Source organism: Falco rusticolus, chromosome 3, assembly GCF_015220075.1.
Source record: "Falco rusticolus isolate bFalRus1 chromosome 3, bFalRus1.pri, whole genome shotgun sequence".
Classification (NCBI taxonomy): domain Eukaryota; kingdom Metazoa; phylum Chordata; class Aves; order Falconiformes; family Falconidae; genus Falco; species Falco rusticolus.
The window spans coordinates 116,583,507-116,608,198 of NC_051189.1; the positions used below are offsets into that span (position 1 = coordinate 116,583,507).

The 24,692-nt window shown below is 68.2% G+C and overlaps 1 protein-coding gene across 3 annotated transcripts; it reads left to right on the top strand.

The window, feature by feature from the left end:
• The first annotated feature begins 556 nt into the window (after positions 1-556).
• Positions 557-23,868, top strand: COL16A1 (collagen type XVI alpha 1 chain). Of its 3 annotated transcripts, XM_037381847.1 has the most exons (71): positions 557-681; positions 2,354-2,465; positions 4,524-4,586; positions 4,732-4,849; positions 6,695-6,818; positions 6,907-7,182; positions 7,273-7,353; positions 7,660-7,791; positions 8,222-8,275; positions 9,288-9,323; positions 9,789-9,815; positions 9,995-10,057; positions 10,239-10,280; positions 10,367-10,411; positions 10,628-10,663; positions 10,811-10,873; positions 11,023-11,067; positions 11,144-11,239; positions 11,407-11,445; positions 11,704-11,748; positions 12,013-12,048; positions 12,225-12,341; positions 12,447-12,482; positions 12,589-12,624; positions 12,713-12,823; positions 12,920-12,964; positions 13,104-13,139; positions 13,234-13,287; positions 13,477-13,593; positions 13,668-13,703; positions 13,822-13,929; positions 14,040-14,162; positions 14,239-14,292; positions 14,363-14,404; positions 14,524-14,559; positions 14,790-14,843; positions 14,913-14,981; positions 15,104-15,157; positions 15,301-15,327; positions 15,405-15,470; positions 15,551-15,604; positions 15,699-15,752; positions 15,854-15,907; positions 16,005-16,049; positions 16,145-16,261; positions 16,662-16,697; positions 16,960-17,040; positions 17,213-17,257; positions 17,608-17,652; positions 19,108-19,161; positions 19,267-19,320; positions 19,693-19,746; positions 19,877-19,921; positions 20,032-20,085; positions 20,191-20,226; positions 20,510-20,572; positions 20,722-20,793; positions 20,984-21,037; positions 21,128-21,172; positions 21,427-21,471; positions 21,571-21,624; positions 21,705-21,758; positions 21,894-21,944; positions 22,109-22,198; positions 22,314-22,349; positions 22,491-22,535; positions 22,642-22,830; positions 22,922-22,988; positions 23,076-23,252; positions 23,339-23,416; positions 23,508-23,868. In XM_037381847.1, the coding sequence occupies exons 2-71, from the start codon at positions 2,390-2,392 to the stop codon at positions 23,708-23,710; spliced, it is 4,869 nt and encodes a 1,622-aa protein (XP_037237744.1). In that variant the 5' UTR covers positions 557-681; positions 2,354-2,389; the 3' UTR covers positions 23,711-23,868. The 3 variants fall into 3 exon arrangements, with proteins under 3 accessions (XP_037237744.1, XP_037237742.1, XP_037237743.1); XM_037381845.1 differs by lacking the exon at positions 557-681 and having other exon boundaries at positions 2,253-2,465; XM_037381846.1 differs by lacking the exons at positions 557-681; positions 17,608-17,652 and having other exon boundaries at positions 2,253-2,465.
• The last annotated feature ends 824 nt before the right edge of the window (positions 23,869-24,692 follow it).

Sequence of the window (24,692 nt, forward strand, 5' to 3'; positions counted from 1 at the left end):
GTGGTGCTTAGGGACAGGGTGTAGTGGTGGCCTTGGTGGTCCTGGGTTAAAGGTTGGACTTGATGACCTCAAAGGTCTTCTCCAAGCTAAACGATGCTGTGATTCTATGTCCCAATGCCACGGGGTCTTGCCACGGGGTCTGCCACAGGGCTGCTCCCACCTCGGCTGGGTGCTGGGCCGGGTGCTGTGCCGGTGCAGGAGCATCCGTGGAGGCACTTACTCCACCCCACAGCGGCAACCATTCTGGCCAAGCACCAGTGCCAGCACCCGGGTCCCCTCCGGTCCCTGGGTGGGGGACAGAGCTCCACGGGGTCGGCAGCCAGGGGCTGGGGTTCAGCCCCATCGCGGGGACAGGGGGTCCCCGCCTCTGGGGGGGGTCCGGGGGGGGGGGTAGGAGGCGAGGGGGGACGGCGCCCGGGGTGTGTTGGGGAGAGGAGGGGGAGGGCGGGATGCGAAGGCGGGCAGTGGCCCGGGCCCCCCCGGGGGCGGGGAGGCGGAGGGCGGGCAGCCGCTGGGGGGCGGCGGGGCCCCCCCGGAGGGAGGCGGGGAAGGCGGCGGGGGCGGCGCGGCGGAGCTCCCGGTGTCCCGCGGCTGCCCCAGCGCCCGGACCGGCCGGACCCGCGGCACCGTCCGCTCCCCGCCAGCCCCGGCCAGCCCCAGGCTCCGCCGAGCCCCGCGCAGGTGAGTCCCGGCCGGCCCCGCCGCCCCCGGCCCCGCCGCCCCCCGCCCCGGGCCCCGGAGCGGGGCACAGCCCGGCCCCGCCGGGGCGGGCGCGGAGTGCGGGATTCCCCGTAAATAATCGTCGTGAACCACCGCCCGCCCGGCCGGGACCGGCGAGCCGGGGCCGGGGGGACCCGCCGGTGCCGAGGGTGCGGGGGTCGGAGAGCCGGGGGGCAGCCGGGGGCCAGAGGGAGCAGGGCAGGGGCGGGAGGGGGAGGGCAGGAGGAGCACGGCGGGGGGCGGGGGGTGCAGGGGAGCAGAGTGGGTGCAGGAGTGGGCACAGGGTGGGTGCAAGGCGGGCGCAGGAGGAGCGGGGTGGGTGCAGGGGAGCAGAGTGGGTGCAGGAGTGGGCACAGGGTGGGTGCAAGGCGGGCGCAGGAGGAGCGGGGTGGGTGCAGGGGGAGCAGAGTGGGTGCAAGGTGGGTGCAGGGGGAGCGGGCTGGGTGCAAGGCGGGCGCAGGAGGAGCGGGGTGGGTGCAGGGGGAGCAGAGTGGGTGCAAGGTGGGTGCAGGGGGAGCGGGCTGGGTACAAGGTGGGCGCAGGGGGAGCGGGGTGGGTGCAAGGTGGGTGCAGGGGGAGCAGAGTGACTGCAGGAGTGGGCACAGGGTGGGTGCAAGGCGGGCACAGGAGGAGCGGGGTGAGTGCAGGGGCAGCAGAGTGGGTGCATGGTGGGTGCAGCGGGAGCAGGGTGGGTGCAGGGGCAGCAGAGTGAGTGCAGAAGTGGGCACAGGGGGAGCGGGGTGGGTGCAAGGTGGGTGCAGGGGGAGTGGGCTGGGTGCAGGAGGAGCAGAGGGGGTGCAGGGGGTGCAGGAGTGGGTGCAGGGGTGGGTGCAGGCGGTGCCGGGCCAGAGCAGCCCAGAGGCAGCAGTGGGGAGCCGGGAGGTGCAGGGGTTGTGCAGGAGGTTCAGGGCAGGGAAGCTGGGGTGCAGGCAGGGAAGAGGTGGAGGGTGCATGAGAGCTGAGCACAGGCAGGGCAGGAGCAGGGCTGCTGGTGACAGGGGTCCCTAATTGCGGGGCGCGGGGATGGAGGCGTGGGATGGAGGCTGGGGTTGGATGGAGGCGTGGGATGGAGGCTGGGGTTGGATGGAGGCGCGGGATGGAGGCTGGGGTTGGATGGAGGCGCAGGGATGCATGTCCCGGAGCTCTGTCCCAGCCTGGCTGTGGCTGCCTGCAGCCCTGTCTTGCCTCGTGGCAGGAAGCAGGCAGGAGGGGGGCCAGGTCGGGGTGACCCGCAGGGCACCCGCAAGGCCTGGATCACCCCTGCATCCACATGGGACCAGGAGATAAAACAGGAGGGATGGAGACCTTCCCGGGGGGCTCTGCACAGGAGGCACCCCGTTCTGCTTGGGGGCACCTCTGCCGCCGTGTTTCCGGATGTTTGGAGTAAATCTGGGTTGTAAATCCCGGGATGCTGGGGCTTGCCCTGTGTACTGTGTGGAGCAGACGTGGATCCAGCAGTGGAGGGGGGCCATGCTGACCCCCAAAACCTTCCCAAGCCATGGCTGAGCCGGTCAGCATCAGCTCTGTGCTGGTGGTTTTGCTGGCAGTGTCCCAGCTTGGGCGAGCTGGTGGGATGCAGGCCGGTGCCCACCATGTGCCTGTCCCACTGCTGCCCGATCTCTCTCCCTTGCAGGCAGCTGCACTGCCCCGAGCCACTGCCGTGGGCACCATGAGGGGTCCCTGGGCCCTCACACTTGCAGGGCTCATCAGTGTCTGCGGGGGGAAGGAGCTGCTGGCGGTAGAAGGTAAGGGGCACCGGGAGCGAGGGCTTGGGGTCCGCCCAGGAGTGGCCACCTCTTTGCCTGTCCCTGGGTTCCTGGAGAGAGGAGGGGAGGGCTAGGGATTGCCGGACAGAGGTGGCCAGGGGACACCGGGAGCTGTGCTGGGTCCCCACGTGCCAGCACCGCACGCAAGGGCACGCTGGTGGCCCGAGGAGTGGCTGTGGACATCTGCTGCCTGCTGAGCGCCGGCCGCCCAGGCTGTGGGGCTTCACTCAGCATCCCGTGCGGGCAGGGGGCCAGGGAGAGCTGAGCAAGCCCTGCCACGGGGAGCCAGCCCGGGGACACCCCACCATCGCCCCCGCAGCCGCCGAGCGCCGGGAATGCCCCGCAGCCCAGCCTCTGCTCATGGAGGGAGCAGGCTTGGCCGCGCTCCGGCCGCAGGGTGCTGGCTGCCAGCTGGCAGCGAAGGCAGCGCCGTTTGGCACCGCCGGCGGGAGCAAGCTGTAGGTGAGCTGGGACCACTGGGGCAGCGGCGAGGATGCACGGAGCTCCCCCAAGGGGGTTTTGGCCTCTGCTGTGGGGTGAGAAGAGGTTTGGCCATGGTGCACGCCAACAGTGGACAACAGTGGAGGGCTCGGGGCTGTCCGCTGGCAGCTGGGGCTGGGGGGCCGATGGCTGAGCCCATGAGGGTCTCTGCTGAGGCGCCCCTGGCTGCAGGGCTGCTGTGCGTGGATGGCGGCATGGGGCCAGCGGCAGCTCAGGGTGAGCTCCAGGCGGATGGTGGGGAGGAGCTGCTGGCAGTGAAACCACGGTTGCATCAGTCTGTGCGGGGGTGGAGCGGTGGCTTGTCCCGGGGGGGCCCGGGGAGTGCCTGGCTTTGCCCATGCAAGGGACCCCGCAGCCGGCACCGGTGCCTGCTGCCCTGCACGGCATGGCCTCCTGGCTCGCAGCCCTTCGTTAGGGGAACGAGGGTTGGGGAGGGGAGGTTTTCCCTTGGGCGCAGCACTGAGGCCAGGAGAGGCTTCAAAGCAGATTGCACCCAGGGTGATTTATGCTTTGCTTTCCCCCCCTGCCCCGCTGTGGATGATCTCACCGCCGGGTGGGAGGGAGCTCTGCCCCTGGCCGCAACATGCGCCTGTGGGGCTGGCTGCAGCACTGCAGCCCCTGCTTCTGCTGCTGCAGCCGTGCCGGGGGTCCTGAGGGCAAGGGGCAGCTCCCTGCGCTGCTGCTGGCACTGTGCGAGCGAGCGGTCAGCCTCGGGGAGAAGCGCTGTGGTGGTGCCGAGGCAGAGGGGGGCAGCGGGGCTGAGGGGGGCAGAGCCACCACCTGGGAATGGCCAAGGGCTGGGGAAGAGGCAGGTGAATTGTCAAGGGCCATCCCTGCTCCAGGGCTGGTGTGCATGGAGACAAAACAAATTCCTCTTTCAATACCCCCTTGTTTCCTCTCTGTGTCACACCTCCCAACATCTGGTAGCATCCAGCGGAGGTGGATTGATGCTGCTAAAGCAATAATATATCAGCGCGGTTGCAAACAACACCAGCATCCCTGTGATCGCGACTGACATAGCTCAGCCTCTCGCCATCCCCTGGCCAGGCTCTCACACCTGTCCCCTGGGGCCACCAGGCCTGGGGATGTCACCGGGATGGGACAGGAAGGCCAGTGGGCAGCTCTGGGTGCCACCTCCCCGCCTTGGGTGTCCATGGCATCCATCCAAGTCTACTGATGCAGATTCCAGCCATGGGGCTGTTTTGAGGCAAAACACGCAGCAACTGGGAAAAGCATTTCACCTGGTGAACTTACTGTGGGAGGCGGCTAGGGCCAGCTCTGAGCTCACCGCCCGTCCTTTCCAAACCTGCTGCTTCGCTCCTAGCGGGCTGTTTGCAAGGAGCCAGCGCTGCCGTGGGAGCGGGATTTGCTGGATCCATGCCGCCCTGCAGCTGCCAGCAGCCTTGGTGTGCTGGGGGGCTGGGGCAAGCACCTGGCAGCACCCCAAGACCCGCTTGGGCTTGGGGAGCTCTGCATGGTCCGACCCTGCTTGCACAGCCTGGGGACACTGCGGTGATGTGCTGATTTGCCTTGCAGGGGAGCTGTGCCCGCAGCTCTGGGACGAGGATCTGGTTGGGGACAAGTATGAGAACATAACGGGTAAGGAAAGCCCTTGTTGCCCTGCAGACGGGGTCGCCACACAGCCCTGACTCCTCAGGGATGGGCTCTGTGCCCTGCCTGGAGAGCATCAACCCTCAGTACCTGTGCCAAGGCCAGGTTTCACCTCCTCCGCTCTGTCCTGCAGGTTTTAACCTGATTAAAAGGTTCGACCTGCTGAAGATCTCCTCCATCAAGAAAGTCCACAACCCGAGGGGGCCGGTGGTGCTGCGGCTGGGCGCCGTGCCGCTGGTCCAGCCCACACAGTGAGTGCGGGTGGCTTGTCGGGTGGCCCTCGGTGGCCAAAGCGCTGCCGAGCACCGTCCCCACGTGTTTTAAGGATGGGGCTTGGGCAAATTTGCTGGACTTTGCCTTTAGCTCGTGCTGGGGAAGCCAGGCAGCTCTGCAGCACTGGGGGGATGCAGAGGTGCTGGTGCTGCAGCCCTGGTGCTGCCCAAGCCACCGTCCTCCTAGAAAGTAAATCATGGGCTGCAGCAGCTCGGCTGGGTGGTGGCCAGCCCTTACGCAAGCACGTCTCTGTGGCTGCTCTGTGTCTGCTCTCCTCACTTGGCAGGCGCTTGCTGGGGTCTAGACAAGCTCAAAATGCTGCACAGCCCCGAGCAGGCACCGCTGGGTTTGCTGGGGCCACGGGGGTCTGCTGGGGGAGGCACACTGAGACCAGCCCTCAGCCCCACCGTCTCCGGCATGTCCTGCCCAGCTGTGCCCAGTGCCGTGCTCCACACCGTGCCGCCCTGCAGGGCTGGGGCTGGCAGGGATGCTGCAGCGTGGCAAGGTGGGAGCGGGTCCACGTCCTTGGGAGCTGTTCCTGGAGGAAGCTGCTGTGGTTTGCACGCCTGCCTCCTTCAGCCCGCCTGTCCCCACATTGCCTCGGGGCTGGCACGCAGCTACGCCGGGCATGGGGCTCTCCCCAGGGCGAAGGAGACCCAGCCTTGGCTCCTGACCTGGGCAGCCAAGTCCTTAGATGGCTTCGAGATGGCAGATGCTCCAGGCTGGTGTTGCTCTTGGCTGGGTGCCTGTGGCAGCCCAGAGCCAGCCCTGGGGAGTGCTCAGTGCAGGGATAACCCCGACAGCCAGGTCACGAGCTCCAGGTGGTCACCCATGGGTGCCCCTCCACCCTGGCCCCACTCCTCGGTGCCCAGCAAGGACATCCCTGTGCCCCATGGAGAGCAGAGGGGAGCGCTGGGTCTGGCCTGTTCCCCATGCCTTGGTCCAGCTCCAGAGCGGTGGCTTGGAAAATCGCTGGTGTGGTGGAGCTGTGGCTGGAGCAGAGCAGAGCTCAAAGCAAATATTTCCAGCGGTTGAGTGGGCTGCGAGCGAGCTGGGCACGGTCCTGCCAGTGATCGGCTGCCGTGCTCCCTGCCGCGCAAGGGGGGACCAGGCTGCCCGCTGCTCACCGCCTGCGTGAGAGCATCTGTCCCATGGAGCCTGTGGGGTCAGGGCCATGGAGCCTGTGGGGTCAGGGCCATGTTTCCCAGCTGCCCAGGGACAAAATTCGATACTGTGGTGATAAGTGTGTGGCTCCAGGTACTGCAGCCATCCCAGGAGGGCTGTGTTTGGGTGTGTGGTGGAGACAGTGGCTGTGCTGTGGGGCAGGGATGGGGATGGCGGCTGGGAGTGCCTGAGGCAGGCAGGGCTGGCCGGCTGCGCAGGGATGCTTGGTCCCCTCCACCGTGTGCATGTCCAGCCAGTGCGAGGGATGCAGGGCTGAGCTTTGGGGGGATGGTCTGAGCTCCCTGTGCTGTGCCAGGACGGGAGGAAGCGTCTCTGCTGTCTGCCTCCTCTTCAACTCCCGTTGCATAAGTGCTGGCGTCTCCAGCAGCCGCAGCCCATGCGGCCGGCCAGGACACAAACAGCTCCAGGTCCAGGCGCTGCTGCGTGAGGCTGGGGCTGGATCCACCCCCATGGCATCTGCAGTGCCACCGATGGGGACAGACCCTGACGGGACCCACGGGGGTGATGTTGGGGTGATGCTGCCAGTGGGTGCCATGCGGATGGGGGTGTTGGGGCTGGTGCTGCTTCCAGCCTCGGTGCAAACGCTGGCATCAGAGCTCAGTGCAGGGTCCGGCCACCCCTGAGGACTGTCCCTGCAGGCAGGTGTTTCCCCGTGGGCTGCCCCCCGCCTTCACCCTCGTCCTCACCTTGCTGCTGAAGAAGAACAGCACCGGGGAGCACTGGTACCTCTTCCAGGTCACCGATCGGCAGGGCTACCCCCAGGTGCGGCCCCGGGGTGGCAGGATGTGCCAGCGGTGAGGGGACAGCTGGAGGCCGTCCCCAAGCATGGTGTTGTCCCCTCTCTGCTCAGCTCTCTCTGGCCGTGCATGGCCCCGAGAAGAGCCTGGAGTTTCAGGCCAGGGCACCAGGGGCCACGTTCGTCAGTGCCACCTTCGCAGGGAAGGCTGTGGTGTCCCTCTTCGACGGGCGGTGGCACAAGGTGGTGGTGGCTGTGCAGAGCCGAGCCGTCTCCATCCACCTTGACTGCGCGTCCATCTCCTCCAAGCCTCTGGCACCCCGGCGGGCGCTGGCCCTGGAGGGCAATGCCTTCCTGGGGCTGGATGCCACGCGTGGCACCCCGGTCCGGGTGAGTCCCCGTGGAGTGCGGGCATGCTCTGCCTGCAGTGTGGGGCCTGTCCCTGCCTGCCCCTGACCTGCCGCCCCATTCCCGCTGCAGTTTGACATCCAGCAAGCTCAGATCTACTGTGACGCTGAGCTGGCCAGGCAGGAGGGGTGCTGCGAGATCTCGGCCAGCGGGGTGAGTCCCCACCAAACTCCCACCCCAGTCCCAGCCAGACCCTGGCACTGCCCTGCATGGTCCCCCCCCCCGAGGGGAAACTGAGGCCCGGTGAGGGCAGGTCTCTTAGCCAGAGCTGCTCTGTGGGCCACCCCCTGCTTGTGGTGGCTGGGGACATCCACCAGCCCTGGGATGTCTTGGTGCCTCGTGGCCAGCACAGGGGATGGTGCAGGATGCACCCCTCTCCTGAATCGCATGGGGTGCCCAGGCAGGGGTCTCCCAGCTCTCACCCCAGCAGCTCCCCACGACCCCACTCTTTCCCAGCAGTGCCTCACAGAAGTGCCCAAGACGCGTCGGCAAGCAGAGCTGATGCAGAGCAGCAACCTGATCGAGATCTCACCGCAGCCCGAGGGCCGAGTGTACACCCGCTGCTTCTGCCTGGAGGAGCCGCTGGGCGCGGTGAGCTTCTGCATCCCTCCGGCAGCCTGGCACGGGCCCCATCCTGGCATAGGATGCTCCCAGCCCCACGGGGTGGGCAGTGCTCAGCCACCGTGCTGGGTGCCTGATGCTGCCGAGCCAGCAGCCGCGTTGATTCAGCCCCTGGAAAAGCCCTGCCTCACTTTTTCCACCACGCCAGGCTCTGTGCAAGGGGAGGGAGGGAGCTGGTGGTGGCCAGGCGCCTGGGAGCGAGGGAGGGGAGGGCTCCTGCAGCCCCACCACTGGCTGAGCCACCAGCTCAGGGCTCAGCCCGAGGCAAGTCTCACCCATGGGTGCCCCAGGCAGGATAACCCAGGGGTGCACAGGCAGGATAACCCAGGGGTACCTGGAGAGGGAGAACCCAGGGGTGCACAGGCAGGTAGCACCCATGGGTGCTCTTCTCTCTTCACAGGAGCCGGTGAGGACCTCGGGGAGGACTGGCCTGAAGGGAGATCAGAAGGAGAAGGTGAGGGAGGGTGTCCCAGCCCGGCTGCTGTGGTCCTGGCATGCCCGCTCCGCTCCCCTTCCTCCCACTGGTGCCGGTGCCATGCAGGGGGCCCAGCCGTGCCCCGGGCTGGCTCTGTCCCCGCTGCATTCGGGAACTTTCTGCTCCTGCCAGAGCTGCAGGGATGCCCGCAGAAGCGGCTGCTCTGCTCCCCCGAGCAGGAATTGAGGCCCCACTTGCTCTCTGCTGCTGCTGGAGCGATCCCAGCCGTGGCCAAGGGCCTCTTTGTTCCCTCTGAGCGGCTGCGGAGCACTGCCAGAGCTGGGAAGTGTCTCCACTGCACCCTGTGCCCCATCCCTCTGTGGCCCTGTCCCCCCAGGGCTGCTGCATCCCCATGGTGGGATCCTGTCGGGGATACCCAGGGTGTAGACCAGGTCCAGGATCATGGCTTGGGGTCCATGGGGTCCCTCAGCCTGCCCGGCTTTTCTTCCCACCCTCCATGTCACTTCCCCGCCGGGTGAGAGGAGCCCACCCAGGCAGCTGGGGACACCCAACGAGGGGGTGAGGTGTGGGGCTGGTCCCGGCTGGGGGACAGGAGCCTGGGGGGCTGCACTGAGCGCTGCCAGTACCAGCACCTGGGCATGGGGCACGGGCAGCCCCATCCTTCCTGGCCCCAGTCCCATGGGAGCAGGCTGGAGCGGCTGGTTTGGCCCAGCAGAGCTGTGGTCAAGCCACAAAGCCACAGGGAGAGCCGGGTGCCAGGGCAGCACTCGCCTCCCTGGGGACACAGCCGGGGGAAACGCTCTCCTGGATTTTTCCTTTCTTCATCCCAGGCATCCCCCTGTGCCCGTGGGCACCCTGGGGCTGGTGGGGAGTGATGCTGCTGGGTGAGCCCTGTGGGTTTGGGGTGCCCAGGGGAGCGCGGCGGTGGCTGCAGGGTTGCGGGTGCCACAGGGTTGTGGGTGCCACGGGGTTGTGGGTGCCACGGGCAGTGCCTGGAGCTGGTGTGAGCTGCCATCCCTGTCTCTTGCAGTGCCCGCCCTGCTCGCCCCAGATGGCCTCGGCAAATGTGAGTGTGCCGCCGCGCAGCGCCGGGCTGTGCTGGCAAGAGATGGGGATGCCGACCCGACCGCTGCTGGGGCTGGGCTGGGCTGTGAGCTGGGGGTGGCAAAAGCCGCTGGGGTTGGTGTCACCCAGTGCTCTGTCATCGTCACCAGCCCTCCACGACCCACGGCTCCACCTGGCCCAGGGCCCAGCAACATCTGGCTGCGGGGAAGGTCTCTGATCCTTTCCAGATGTGGCCTCATTCCTATGGCAACCTCTGGCTGGAGGCGTGGGACTGATGGCGGGGGGGTGGGGGTGGGGGTGTCTGGGACCCCACGTGCCCCATGGGGTTCCTGGGGTGGCACTTGGGGACAGGGTGTTGGGAGGATGGGGACCGTGGTGGGGACAGGGCTCTCCTGCTGCTGCTTGGAGGCAGCTGCACTCGCGGGGGCTCCGGGCACTGCAGGACACCGTTCTCCTCTCTCCCTAGGTCACGCTCGGTCCCCCAGGTCCAAAGGTAGGTTTGTCACCCCCCAGCACACACAGAGCTCAGCTCCAGCAGGATTGTGGCCATGCAGACCCTCGGCTCTGCCTGGAGCATCCCTAGCAGGAGCTGTGGGCTACACTGTGGGCACACGCGTGGCCGTGGGGACACTCGTGGCCCATCTCGTCACCTACCCCTTCTCTCTCTTGCAGGGTGGGAAGGGCGAGCGTGGCCTGCCTGGCATCACCGGTGGCAAGGGGGAGAAAGGCGACCGTGTGAGTGTCCCTGGCCATGTCCTGGGCAGGGACCCCTCTGCTGTGGGGCTGCTGCCTGCGGGGGTCCCTGGCACACGGGGGTCCCACTGCCCTGGGGAGGGCTCCTGCCTGCCATGGCCATCCGTCCTCGGCCACGGCCGGCGCAGGCAGAGCCGCTGAGCTGCCTTCCCCCCTCCCGCAGGGCACTGACTGCGTGCGCACCCACCCCGGTGGTCCCATGCAGGTGAGACTCCCGCACCCTCTGCGTACCCCCCTCCCGGCTCTGCTGCCCCCTCCCTTACCCCACTCCCTCTTCCTCCTCCTCCTCAGTGTGCCGAGGGGCCGCAGGGCGAGAAGGGGCAGCGAGGAGAGGTGGTAAGTGATGCTCAGTGGATGGGGCTGCGGCGCGGGGACCCAGCGGTGCTCCCCACCCACGTCTCGTGCGTACCCCGGGCTGGGACACAGGGTCTGGCCCCAAGGAGACAGCTCAGTGGGTGGCGGGGGGATGAAGGGAGTGGTGGTGTGCGCGGGAGGGAAGGCCTGCATGAGCCCACCCGTGGGCACCCACTTTGCCCTGCTGTTCCCACCCAGGGGCTCCCAGGGACAGCCGGTGCTGATGGGCAGAAGGTAAGTCCATCCCACCCGTGGGTCCCACCACTGCAGTGGGGATGACTGTGCCATGGGTCCTGGTATGGCGGCAGTGGTGCCAGGACCTGCCGGTGCTGACCCCAGTATCATGGGAGATGGCATCGGTGACATCCATTTGTCCCACAGGGCCAGAAGGGTGAAAAGGGCGACGGGGGACTGCAGGGCAAGCCGGGGCGCCCAGGGCGTGATGTGAGTAGTGCTGGGTGGTACCTGGGCATCCCCTGGGCATCCCCGGGGCCACACCCCGGGCAGTGGGGTCCAGCTGCTGGAGCAGCCCCCCCATGGCGTGCGTGGTGCTGTGCATGCGGAGCCTTCATATCCTGCTCCCTTCCCGGCAGGGCCGACCCGGGGAGATTTGCGTGGTGGGCCCCAAGGGCCAGAAGGTAGGTGGGGGCTTGAGGGTGAGTGGGTGGGAGCCAGTGGCAGCACTGGCACTGACACCCACTCTGTGCCTTCCAGGGTGACCCTGGCCTCGTGGGACCTGAGGGGCTGGCTGGTGAGCCGGGGCCCCCAGGGAAGCCAGGTTCTCCAGGCATTGGCTTTCCAGGGAAGCCGGTAAGGACCCCTGTGCCATGGGCCTGGGTGATGTCCCCAGCTTGGCATATGGTGGCTGCAGGTGGACATTGCCATGGGAGGGGGTGAGGTGCCCCCCAGGGCTCCATGGTGGAGCTGGCGGGCCGGGGTGCCCAGGCAAGGCTAACACTGTCCTTTCTCCCTTTCAGGGTGACCCTGGTGGCCCCCCTGGTCCGAAGGGAGAAAAGGTGAGTGGGGGGCAAAGGGGTCCGGGTCCCAGCCGCCCCCCCCCACTGCCCGAGGGCTGCTCGGCATGGCAGGCAGTGGGCTGTGCCAGGGATCCAGGGATCTGCCGCGGCTGAGTCAGTGCTGACTTGTTGGGTGGCCCAGGTCTTTGCCTGGGGGGCAGGAACCCCTCCCTGGGGGGAGAAGGGTAGCATGGAGGTTCTGGGGGGGCCAAGGCTTTCTCCCTTGCTGGGCTCAGGCTCTCCCATCTCTGGCTCCAGGGCAGCTCGGGAGCTCCTGGACCCGGAGGATCACCTGGGACACCCGTGAGTACCGTGAGCCTGGAGCCAAAGCCCGGGGTCAGGGATCGGTCTCTTGGCTCGGGCTTGGGGCTGCTGGCCGGAGCGGCGGTGGGATCCGAGCCCAGGCATGGGAAGGGGTTTGGGAAAGACGGCAGCCTCCTTTGGGGCTGGGAATGTCCTGTGCCACGGCTGGTGGCAGGGATTGGGGGGGTTCTGGGTGACATTGCCAGTGCAAAGCTTGGCCTCGGGCCTCCCTGAAGCAGCCCCGATCCCTGCCTTCCTCCACAGGGTCCCCCCGGCATCCTGGGGCCAAAAGGAGACAAGGTGGGTGCAGCGGCAGGGTGGCCTGGCAGAGGCTGTGCCACAGGCACGGCAGCTCTTGCTGGTACAGCTCCACCGCAGTGCCCATCCCCTGGGCTTGGGGTTGCACGGGGCATCTCGGGGGGCTGCTCCAAGGACCCCCTGGGCTGGGGCTGCGTCTCATTGTCCCCACTGGGCAGGGCGAGCCGTGTGAGGTGTGTCCCACTGTTTCTGAAGGGATGCTCGGTGCCACCGGGCTGCCCGGCAAACCGGGACCCAGGGGAGCGCCCGGAGCACCCGGCAAGGACGGGGTCTCGGTGAGTCTGAACCCGGGGGCTTGCAGGCAAGTGCATGTGGTGGAGGTCAGAGCAGGGTCTTATCTCAGCATCCCTAACGTTCCCTCTTTGCTTCTCCCTCCCCAGGACAGACCTGGCCCTGCAGGACCCAAAGGGGACAGGGTAGGTGACGTGGGACCGAGATGTGGACTGGTTTGTCCCCAGCCAGAGGCGGGGGACACCGAGCACCACCCAGCCCCTGCTGGCAGCTCTTGTGTTTCCTTCCCAGGGAGATCCTGGCATCCAGGGGATGAAAGGGGAGAAGGTGAGTGACTATTCCTCCATCCCACCCACCCACTTAGCAGGCAGCCCCTGTGGTCCCCCTAAGCTGTGCCCTCTCCCTGCCCCCCCAGGGGGACTCTTGCCTGTCCTGCGATGCCCGCGTCCTTGCTGCGCTGCTGCGGGGTCCCACCGAGGGGCTCCAGGGTGAGCTGGCACCAGCGCCGCTGCAGCCGGGGCTGCCAGTGAGTACGTGGGGCTGAGCCCCGCTCTCCCGTGCCAGAGGGGCACCCTGGGGCTGCATGGGTGCTGGGTGTGTAACCGCATGGGGTGTTTGGCAGGGCGAAGCGGGGCTCCCCAGGCTGGCTGGCATCAAGGGGGAGAAGGTGAGTGACCCCGAAACCCACCTCCCTCTCTGCATCCCCTGAGGTAGCGGGAATGGCTGCAGCACCCCATGGGGTTGGGGCAGCCCAGCTTTCTCTGGGGCCTGACCCTGACCCTGACCCTGACTGTGTTCTCTTGCAGGGGGATGGTGGCCAGCAGGGACCCACAGGCAGACCGGTGAGTGGCTGCACAGGTGGGCAGCGTGGGTGTGGGGGCTCAGGGTGGGTGCTGGGGGCTGCAGTCTCACCTCTGCGGTGGCTTCTCGGTGCAGGGGCTCCCGGGAGACAAGGGGGATCCGGGTCTGCAGGGGCTCAAAGGAGAGAAGGTGAGCCCTGTGACAGGGACCCCCTGGACCCTGCTCCCTGCCCCGTCCGTGAATCCTTCCCCGCTGAGACCCTTGCAACTTGTTGCATGGGACAGCCCTGCGATGGGCTGTGGGGGCTACGAGCCGCCCGCCCCACCGCAGTGCTCCGGTCCCTGAAGCCACGCTCCAAGCGGGATGTCCCCTCTGCAGGGCGAGCCATGCGGGCAGTGCCCCCCCACGCCGCAAGCCCTTGAAGGGGCAGCGACGGTGCTGGCCGTGCCTGGACCGCCGGGGCAGAGGGGCCAGGGTGGCCCCCCAGGCAAAGCGGTGAGTGCTCCCCAATGCTCGCGGGTGCCCGTTCTGGGGGTGCTCTGGCCTGACCCATTGCTCTGTTTCCCCAGGGCAGACCTGGTGATGCTGGCCAGAAGGGACAGAAGGTAAGAGGGGCTGGGGAGGGGGTTCTGGCAGGGCTGGCAGTGGCAGAGGGGGCTGTGACCCCCCCGGGCTGTGAGGCTGGGGGAATGCTGTGCCAGCCTTGTCCCCTCTATTTCCCAGGGGGATGCAGGGAGCCCCGGGGACCCGGGCACCCCGGGAATGGCTGGTCTCCCAGGGCTGTCAGGTGAGCCTGGCATCAGGGGTCCGGCTGGCCCCAAGGGCGAGAAGGTGAGACCCCTGCACTTGTACAGAGACCTGCATCCCGTCACCGTGGTGTCACCCACCCCCTCCATCCTTTTTCCATCCTGATTTCTCCTCCTGTGCTCCCTCCTCTGCAGGGAGACGCCTGCGAGCCCAGTCCCGCTCCGCATGGGGACTTCTCGGACATGGTTGGCATCCCGGGAAAACCGGGGGCCAAAGGGGACCAGGGGGCCCCAGGCATCGGCCAGCCGGGCAGACCGGTGAGTGCCCCCTCCCCAGGGCACCGTGGGTGCCCGGTGGCATCATGCCCTTGGGGCTGACCCTGGTGTGTTTTAGGGGAAGCCGGGACTGCCAGGGATTCAGGGCCCTGCTGGGCTGAAGGGGCGGCAGGTGAGCGGGGCCACAGGGGGCTAGGCATGGGGGGGCTTTGGGGCTGCTCACTGCCCCTCTGTCTCCCTAGGGTGAGCCAGGACCGCCGGGGATCGGCCAGCCAGGACCGCAGGTGGGTGTGCGGGGTGCCTGTGCTGTGCCGTGCCATGTCATGCCATGCCGTGCCACGCTGTGCCGTGTTGTGCCGTGCCGGGTGGCTCTGCCAGGTCTCACACACTCTGGTTTTCCCAGGGAGAGCCTGGGAGCACCGGACCACCCGGGACACCTGTAAGTAGCATTTTGGGCTGCCCAGCCCTGGAGATGCGGCAGCCCCCAGCCCCCCGACTCCTGCAGGTGGGAGGTTTGCACCGTGGCAGCATCAGCCCCCGGGGCAGACAGTGGCAGCAGGGTCCGAGCCAGACCACCCTGGGGACAGTGGTGTCACTGCAGCTCACTGGGTGGGCAGGGGGGGCTGCCTGGTGTGGTTGGGAGGAGTTAATGCCCTCTCCTGTCCCCAGGGCCCCCCTGGACCCCAGGGCCCCCCTGGAATGGCAGCAGAGAAAGGTGCCAAGGTAAGGGAGCATCCCCCAGCCCTCCCTGTCCCCCTTGCCCCCCCCACTCCTGCTGTCCTTCCTCTGCAGGGATCTCCGGGGCCCAAAGGTGCCATGGGACCCCCTGGACCACCAGGAACTAGCGCCACAGGGCCACCGGTAAGCCCTGCCCTCCAGGGCGGGCATCGCCATCCTCCCCCAGCCCCTCGACGGTGGCTAAAAACTGCTGTGCCGTGGTCTGAGCCCAGAGCTGAGCTTCCTCACCCTCCTCTTCCTCACAGGGCCCCGAAGGGCAGCGGGGGCTCCCCGGGGTGCCGGGGTCCAGCGGGGAGCCGGTGCGTATGGGGGGCTGGCGGGGGGGCTGCACGTGCAAGCATGGGCAGTGTGGTGCTGAGCCGCTGTGCCCCGGTGCTGGTGGGCGGCACGAGGGGGCTGGGGGCTGCCTGCTAATGCACATCTCCGGCTTTCCTCCTCGCAGGGGGAGAAGGGTGCCCAGGGTGAGAAGGTGAGTTGGGATCGGGGTTGAGCCGGACCCCCACGCCACCCCGCTGCCCTCCCTGCCCCCACCTCCTCTCTCTGCAGGGAGACCCCGGGGAGTGCGCCTGCCCGCCCAGCCCCCGCCAGGACCCCAACTACACTGGGATGCCGGTAAGCACTGCAAGCCCCCCCGGGCACCCCCGGCTCTGCTTCACCCCTGCTGAACGCTCTCCCCCTTCTCTCGGCCCCAGGGAGCCCCAGGACTGTGGACCGGGATGTCCTGGCAGCCGCAGCCGGGCCCGCAGGTGGGTGCTGCCCCCGCTGCGCTGCGCCCACTGGCCCCCCACCCCCCACTGCCTCACTCCCCGCCTCTCTCTGATTGTGTTTGGGGTGTTGCAGGGTCCCCCTGGAGCCCCCGGTCCCCCCGGCCCCCCCGGTGCCCCGGGCCGCCAGGTGAGTGATGGGAGACAGGAGCAGCAGTGGGCGAGTGGGGTCTGATCCTGCCCAACTTTTAGCGCAGGGTTGAAATATTCAAGCTCTCTCCTCGGCTTTAGGGGATGCCAGGACACAACGGTTTGCCAGGACTGCCTGGACCGGCTGGAGACCTGGTAGGTAGTGGCTGTGCCGGTGGCAGCTTCCCCCAGGGCCACCCATCCTGCTTCCCCGGTGTGGGGACCGTCCCCTTCCCCCCTGCATCTCTTCCAGGGACCACTGGCTGTCATGGCTGAGAGGAACATCGAGGTGCTGAAGGTGAGAGTGTGGGGATGGGGCACCTGCTCGCTGTGGGTCATGCCCAGGGGACCCCCAGCACCCTGGGGCACCCCTGACTCCCCACCTCCTCCCAGACCCTCTGTGGGGACTGCGCCCAGCTGCAGGCAGCCTTCAGTGTGCCCAGCAGTGCCAAGGGAGAGAAGGGGGATGGGGGCATGCCGGGTGCTCCTGGCAGCGAGAGCTGCGCCCAGGTGAGTATTTGCCCACCTCAGGGTGGGAATCCCAGTGCCCAAAACCCCCAGTCTTGCTGGGGCTTGGGGTGAAGTGCAGCGGTGGTGCTGAGCACCTGGGCATTGGCTCGCGCCTTCGGGGCTGGCACACTGTGGGCACGCTCTGGGCACGCTCTGGGCACGCGCTGGGCATGCTCTGGGCACACGCTGGGCACGTGCTGGGCACGCAGGTCCTGGCAGCCACGCAGGCAGGCTCCCACGCGCAGCTCCTGCCTGCCCTGATGATGGTGGGGTCCCCGGGGAGGGTGATGGGCTTGTCCTGCGCAGGGGCCGGTGCTCAGCACCCAAGTGGTGCAGGGTGCAGCGTTCTCCAGTGCAACCCTGCAGGGGATCCCTGGGTGACTCCTGGGTTTTCTTCCAGTGCTTTGCCCAGTTCCCGAGAGCAGAGGAGGCTCGGGTGAGTAAACCGTGCCACCCAGCACCCTCCCCCTGCCGCGGGGCTGAGCTGCTGCCCTGCTCTGACTCCCCAGTCCCCAGGGTGCTGCAGGGACGGTCCTCGCTGGGGCAGGACCTGGCACCGTACCCCGCTGTGGGAGCAGCCAGGGCTTTGGGGAGCTGCACAGTTGCTTCGGGGGGCACTTGGTGGGGCTTGGCAGGGCTTGGCTGTGGGCAACGGGCAGAGCTGGCCCTGGCTCCTGATGCATCCCCGCTCCCTGCAGGGTGACAGCCCTGACCCAGACTGTGTGGGTGACCCCGGGCTGCCGGGCGCCCCGGGCATCCCTGGTGAGAGAGGCGAGCAGGTGGGTGCGTTCCCCATCTGCAGTGCTGTCCCACTCTGCCCCCCTCCAGCATCCCAGCCCTTCCCCGTGGCTGTGGGGCCGTGGCTGGTCCCTCGGTGCCCCTTGGAGCTGGAGTGGGGCCAGGTCCCTGTCCCCCACTGTGGTCACACCTAATGCACCTGTCTCTCCCCAGGGCTCACCAGGACTGCGGGGACCCCCAGGGCCACCCGGGCCCATCGTAAGTAGCCCTGCCTAGGGTGGGGGGCTGCCGGGCTGCGTGGGCATCATGGTACGGTCCTGGGGGGCTTGGAGCCCCCCCACTGCAGGTTGCCGAGGGGGCCTGGTGCCCTGCCCTGAGGCCATGGTGATGGGCAGAGGGCTAGGGCCGTGGTGAGGTGGAGGTGCCACACGGCATGGCTGTCCCCGGCAAGTCTGGAGATGGAGGCGAAGGCGCTACCAGCCCGGAGATGGAGCAGGAGCCGGCTCGGAGGGAGGCTGAGCTGGCCCCCACCCAGCAGCACCCCCAGGGCTCAGCCCAGGCTCCTGGGTGCCATTTCCAGGCTGTGACCTCCCCATTTCTCCCCTCAGGGCCCCCCAGGCTTTCCTGGAACGCCTGGCGCACCCGGACTGCCCGTAAGGACCCAGCACGGCTCTGCTCTGTGCTCTCTGTCGCTGCCGCTTGGTTTGGCTGTGTCCCCTGTCCCCCCTGGGAGCAGCCACAGCCCAGCTGCCCCCCTCCCCTTCCACCCCATCTCCATCTTCCCATTTCCACCTCCATCCCCATGCAGGGGGGCTCGGCGGACCCGGGGTCTGCAGGCTCAGGAATGATTTTCCTGAGCTCAGGGACTTGCTGCTGGCACTTGCCAGCCCCAGTGCAGCTGCCCCTGGTGCCCCACGTTGGGGACCTTCGCTGTGGGACCCGGCTGTGCCGGGGGTGGCCGCAGCTGCTCTCTGTGTGCTGGGGACCCACTGCCCTGGCTTGGTGCCCACAGCTCATAGTAGCTCCCACGGGGTGGGCTGGGTGCACCACATGGCACCTGGCTGCTGCCCCTTTCCCTGGCTGCCCCCGGGGACTCCCCTCCTGGGGGTCCGGAGGATCCCCCCGTGTGGCCACAGTGCTGCCTGGGCTCCTCCTCCTCTTACCCTGGTCCCTGGCTCCACTGGGGTCAGCCAGCCTCCGCCACCATCTCCATCTTGATCTTCATCTCCATCTTCATCTCCATCTTCATCTTCATCTTCCTGCTCCCACCCGTGTTCCCACCTAGCACGAGGTGGCCGTGGGGCTGTGCCGGCGGCTCTTGGAGGATCCTGCTCTCCCTCGCCTGTGCCGGCCATGTCCTGCTCCTGTCCCCTCGTCCACTAATGTCACCGTAACACCATGGTCTGTGTGGGTCTCCGTGGGTCTCTGTGGGTCTGTGTGGGTCGTTGCTCTGCGGTGTGCCAGCGTGTCCTGTCCAGCCTCCACCACCTCGTCACCACGTCACCCCACTAACCCACCCCAGCGGTTCCGTGACACAGAGCCAGGGGGCTCCTGGTGCTCACCCGTGTCACCGGTGCCTGGTGTGCCCTGGGAGGACCTCCTGGCTGTCACCCGTGTCACCCGTGCCTGGTGCGCCCTGGGAGGACGGGGAGGCAGCAGGTGGCACCAGGCTGGAGCTGTGGCCTCAAGCATGTCCTGGGCAGTGGCCGGGCTGCTGGGAGCTGAGCACCCCACGCAGCCCCTGCCCAGGGCTGAGCTTTCCACGGCACTGGGGCTGCCCGTGGGTCCTGCCCACGGACCACAGCGTGGGGGGCACAGGCAGCAGTGACCTGTGTCTGGGTGCAAGCGTGCTCAGCCATGCTTGGGCATTGAGCCCGGCGCACGTGGCTGGTGCTGCGGGTGGAGGGAGCCCAGCCAGGTGCCGAGCGGGTCCTCCCCGGTGCCCGGAGGTGCTGGGCAGGCTGGGGCCGGCACGGGATGATGGACATCACAGGCCCCATGGGCCGTGCCTGGGTCCTTGGCCCCCGCGCTCTGCCGGGGCAGGTGGGCACAGTCCTGGGAAGGGGCCACAGGAGAGCCCCTGCAGCTCCTCTCTTCTCCCTCCAAAGGGTCTCCAGGGGGAACGTGGCCCTGCTGGGCTTGCTGGAGCCAAAGGGGAGCCGGTGAGTAGTGTGGGAGGAGGGGACGGGGGGGGACACCGGTGCCCCGTGGGCTTTGGGAACTGGGCTGGGGCATTGCAGGTGGCTCAACATCCTTCTCCTGCACAGGGACCTCCAGGGCAGCCTGGCTACCCCGGCGCGACGGGCCCCCCTGGCCTTCCCGTGAGTACTAGGGGGGGGGGGGGGGCTAGGCAGTGTCTGCCAGCCCCCAGCCCCCTCGTGTGTCCCAGCGTCCCTCCCTGGTGCCTGCAGGGACCCCTTGTGCTGCCTGAGCAGGCATTTGGGGGACCCCAGCAGGCACTGAGCCCCATGTCCTCACGGTCATCCCTGTCCCATCCATCCCGTCCCACACGTTCCCGGTTCTCTATCCATTGCCTGTCTGTTGACTCCATCTGTGCCACTTCCATGTCCCATCCTTCCCCATCCGTCCCTGTACCACATCCATGCCCCATCTGTCCCACACCTCCCGTCCATGCCCCATGTCCCAGCTTGTCCCCTGTCCTGTCCTGTGCTTTCATCTCCTTCCTTCCCCAGGGCATCAAAGGCGAGAGAGGCTATGTGGGCCCCCCTGGGGAGAAGGGGGAACTGGTGAGTCCCATGGGGCCATGCTCCAGGGGCAGAGGGGTGGGGGGCTCTCCCAGGTGCCCCCCTCGCTGTGGGCACTGGGGCTGAGGTCCTTCCAGCCACATCCATCTGACCCGGTTCCTCCCCTTCCCAGGGACCCCCTGGCTTGGACGGCCTCCCCGGTCCCACGGGGCCAGCGGTAGGTGCCTGCTCTGATCGGCTCCTGGGGGGCTGTGGGGAGGGGGGGGGCTGCAGTGACTCCAGGTACAGTGAGGTGCTCCCCACCCACCTCACCCCCTCTCTTCACAGGGACCGAGGGGCGAGCGCGGGCTCCCGGGCAGTGCTGGTGAGAAGGGGGACCAGGTGAGCATCCCCGAGGAACCAGCAGGGATGGGGGGCCATGGGACCCCCCCATTGAGTAGGATGCGGCTGTTGGGGGGGTGCACCTCAGCTCTTGTCTCTCCACAGGGTTTCCAGGGCCAGCCTGGCTTCCCGGGACCACCGGTGAGTACATCCCACTGGGAGCAATGCTCCGGTACAGCACGGTGTCCCTGAGAGATATGGCTGGCCCTGGCTGTGTGTCCCCATGTCCCCATGGGGCCAGGTGGCCAGCCAGGGACGAGGATGGGGGTTTCTACCAGGGGGATGCAGGCAGATCCCACGGGACAAGGTGCAGAGAGCAGCCCCAGAGCGTATCCAATAAATGAGTTTGGAGATGGTGGCTGTGCCTGGCTGGGCTCTCCCACCACGATGCCCCCCCCTCACTCAACACCCCCCTTCTCTTTAGGGGCCCCCCGGCTTCCCAGGGAAGGTCGGTCCGGCTGGGCCACCGGGGCCTGCGGCTGAGAAGGTGAGTGCCACGGGTGAGTGCCACCGGGACGTGGCTTCGTGGTGGCACCACTCCTGCCTGGGGCTGGTGGCTGGGTTTGGCCCTGCTCTGTGGGGTGCTGAGCGGAACCCAGCCCCAGCCCCTCTTGTGACCTCCTGTGGCTCTCGCAGGGCAGTGAGGGCATGCGTGGCCCCACGGGGATGCCAGGGCCCCCCGGACCCCCTGGACCCCCAGGCATCCAGGTAAGACCCCCCCCTCCTATGCCACCCTTGGGGGCAGAGCGGGCAGGACCACCAGTATCACGGTGCTCCTGGGGAGCCATTCCCTAGGGATCTGTTCCCATGGCCTGGGGTGCCTGGAGCAGGTTCCTGGGGGACCTCCAGAGCCCCTTGGTGCAGACCACCCTCTGACACCCTCACCTTGTCCCTGCAGGGCCCTGCTGGCTTGGAAGGACTGGACGGCAAGGACGGCAAGCCAGGGCTGCGGGTGAGGCTCCGGGGTGCTGGCAGCGGGCAGCCCCCCCCCAGCCCCCCCAGGACACCTCCAAACCATGTCTCTCTCTCTCTCTCTCTCCAGGGTGACCCTGGTCCCCCCGGGCCACCAGGGATGATGGGTCCTCCGGTGAGTGACAGCCTTCCTTGTCACCCCTCCCCGGTGCTCAGTGCCTGGCAAGTCCCGGCAGCCTGGGCTGGGTGTCCCCTGAGCTGGGACTGTCCATCGTGCTCCTGTGGATGCTGAGCCCAAGGGGGTGGGCAGCCACCCCCCCTGGCCCAGCACTGCAGGACGAGGTCCCCAGCATGGACTGGGGTTGGGGTCACCTGCTTCCATCTGCTCGCAGGAGCCAGGACCCCCACCCAGCTCTTTTCTCTCCCCAGGGTTTCAAGGGGAAGACGGGGCACCCGGGTCTGCCGGGACCGAAGGTGAGGGATGGTGGCACTGGGGGACGCTCAGCGGTGACAGCCCCAGGGACCTCAGTCCCCACATGTCATGCCGCCCATGATGTCCCTTCCTCCTTTTAGGGTGACTGCGGCAAACCCGGCCCCCCGGGGAGCACGGGCCGGCCGGGAGCGGAGGTGAGTGATGGGGTGGGTGGGCGCAGGAGCCCTGAGCTGGGTGGGCTCCGTGCCACCCGTCATCATGCTGCCTTCCTTAGGGTGACCCCGGACCCATGGGACCCCAAGGCCGGCAGGGACCCCCAGGGCTTATTGTAAGTTGACCCTGCTCCCCACGGCACACCGGGATGGTGCCCGTGGCGGGGAGCATGGTGGGGTCTCCCTCTGGTGCAGGGAGCGGGGGCATTGCCCACGGCCCCCCGAGCTGACGCCCCTCTCTCTGCCCCCAGGGCCCCCCCGGCAGCCCGGGGCAGCCGGGTCCTGCTGGCCTCGCTGGAGTGGTGAGTACTGCCTGGGGCCGGATCCTGCCCCACCACAGCCCCAGCTGTGGGTGCGGGGGCCGGCCTGGGACCGGTGGGTGCCACAGAGAGCGGGCTGGGGGATCACCATCCCCACCCTGCGCTGACTCCCACGCCCCCGGCCCCCTCCTCCTGCCTCCCTGCAGGGGCTGAAGGGCGAGCGCGGCTCCGCGGGGGAGCGAGGGCTGCCAGGGATGCCAGGACAGCCGGGACCCCCGGGCCACCCAGGACCACCGGTGAGTGCAGCGGGGCATGAGGTGTGGCGCAGACCCCTGCACCCCAGTGCAGTGGGGACCTTGAGGACACCACCATGCTGGTTGCCATCTCACTCTGCCCTGCTTTAATTTCCAGGGGGAGCAGGGACCAGACGGACCCGTTGGGAAAGAGGTACGAGCGCAGGCTCTGCGCTGTCCTGCCCAGCGGGACCCGGGGCTGGACTGTGGCATCCTCCGGCCTGGCTACGGTGTCTCCAAGGGTGCTGGTGTGGAGGACACCCCTGCCACCCTGTGCTCCTCTATATCTCCCCAGGGCCCCCCAGGAAAACCTGGCATCATGGGACCGGCTGGCCAGAAGGTGAGGGGAGAGCTCAGCTGTGCCGCTTCGGCCATCCCGGCACCCCGCAGCCCACCTCGGTGCTGGGGGTGCCGGGGCTGAGCCCTTCGTCTCCGCATCTCGGCAGGGTGAAGCTGGATCCCCCGGCGAGAGAGGCTACCCCGGGGAGAAGGGCAGAGCCGGCATGCCTGGGGGGCCAGGGAAGAGCGGCTCCATGGGCCTCGTGGGGCCACGGGGGCCAGCGGGAGAGAGGGGTCCCCCTGGCTCACCAGGACCTGCGGGCAGCCCCGGGCTGCCAGGACCCCCAGGAATGATGGTAAGGCCATGCTGGCCGGGGTGCAGGACCCCATCCCCCCCCCCCCCCCGCAGGGCCCGGTGGCGAATACCCTTTGTGTGTGTCCCCTCAGGGAGATGTAGTGAATTACGATGAGATCAAGAGGTTCATCCAGCAGGAGCTGAGCAAGATGTTTGACGGTAACGGGGTGGTGGGGATAAAGGCTGGTGACACCCCGGCATCGCCTCGTCCCCACCAGCGCTGAGTGCGGCTGCCTCTTCCCGCAGAGCGGATGGCATACTACACCTCCCGGCTGCACTTCCCGGTGGAGATGGTGGCAGCCCCGGGGAGACCCGGTCCCCCAGGGAAGGACGGGCTGCCCGGCCGGCCGGGACCCCCCGGCTCCCCAGGGTTGCCAGGGCAGATCGGCAGAGAGGGGCGGCAGGGCGTGCCGGGCATGCGGGGTAGGTGCTGCTCCACGGGTCCCCGAGTGCCGGGGCATGGCGGTTGTGCTGGGGGTCTCACCTCTCTCCACCCACCTCTCCTCCAGGTGAGCCGGGCGCCAAAGGAGAGAAAGGCGAGAAAGGCGTGGGGCTGATGGGGGACAGCGGCCCCCCGGGACCCCCAGGTGAGCCCCCTCCCTCCGTGTGGCTACCAGCCCCACCATGGGGCTTGCTGCCAGCCCCGCACCCTGTCCCCTCCCTCTTTGTCTCTTCCAGGTCCCCAGGGGCCACCAGGCTACGGGAAGATGGGTCCCCCAGGCCCGGTGGGACAGCAGGGCATCCCTGGCATCCCTGGCCCCCCCGGTGCCACGGGGCAGCCGGGCAAGACGGGGCACTGCAGCCCGGCAGAGTGCCTGGGCGCCATGCCCCTGGAGCAGCCCCTCTTCCAGCCCAAAAACGTCAAGGGCCCCTTCGGCTGAGGGGACCCCCGTGCCCCCCGCCTTTGCTGTTAATATTGTTTCCCCGCTGTGCCGGGGGCTGTGCCTGTCCCGCGGCGGGGGCCGGTGGGTGTTGTACAGCTCCGTCGGGATCGTGAGGGCAGGTGGATCCTGCCTGGTCAAATACACCCGTGCTGGTGCCCCCGCGCCTCCGCCTCCTCCATCGGCCACGGGCCAGATCCCCGCCTCGTCCCCAGCTCTGTCCCCATGTCCCCAGCCCTGACCCCAGCCATATCCCCGGCCCTGATCCCATGTCCCCACTCCTGTCCCCAGCCCTGTCCATGTAGCCAGCCATGTTCCCAGCCCTGACCCCATCTCCCTAGCCCTGACCCCAGCCATCTCCCCAGCCCTGTCCATGTCCCCACTCCTGTCCCCAGCCCTGTCCATGTCCCCAGCCCTAGTCCCATGTCCCCAGCCCTAGTCCCATGTCCCCACTCCTGTCCCCAGCCCTAGTCCCATGTCCCCACTCCTGTCTCCAGCCCTGTCCATGTCCCCAGCCCTAGTCCCATGTCCCCACTCCTGTCCCCAGCCCTGTCCCCGAGGGACACTGCTCTGCCCAGCCCTGCAGCCCCCGCCCAGCACACAGGGCCGAGGCCACCTTGACCGGGGGGATGGTGCCCTCGAGCCCCCTGCGGCCTTGGGCCTGATGGGGGGGGCTGTTCCTGGGGGATCTCAGCCCTGATCCTGGGGAGATCCCAGCCATGATTTGGGGGGATCCTAGACCAGTCGCTGGGAAGATCCCGGCCCTGATCCCAGGGGATCCCAGAGCAGCTCCTGGGAAGACCCCAGCTCTGATGCTGGGAGGATCGCAGCCCTGCTCTTGGGCTGATCCCAGCCCTGCCTCTGGGGAGATCCCGGACCAGCTCCCGGGGAGATCCCAGTCCCACTCCTAGCGGGATGCCGGTCCTGATCTTGGGGGGTTCCCGGCCCCGCTCCCGGGGGGATCCCGGCCCCTCCCGAGCGG

Coding starts and splice junctions, on each gene's coding strand:
- COL16A1 (XM_037381845.1), top strand. CDS start 2,294: ATGCAGGCCGGTGCCCACCATGTGCCTGTCCCACTGCTGCCCGATCTC. Junction 10,664..10,810: donor CCGGTGCTGATGGGCAGAAG/GTAAGTCCATCC, acceptor TTTGTCCCACAG/GGCCAGAAGGGTGAAAAGGG. Junction 20,794..20,983: donor CTGGACCCCCAGGCATCCAG/GTAAGACCCCCC, acceptor TTGTCCCTGCAG/GGCCCTGCTGGCTTGGAAGG.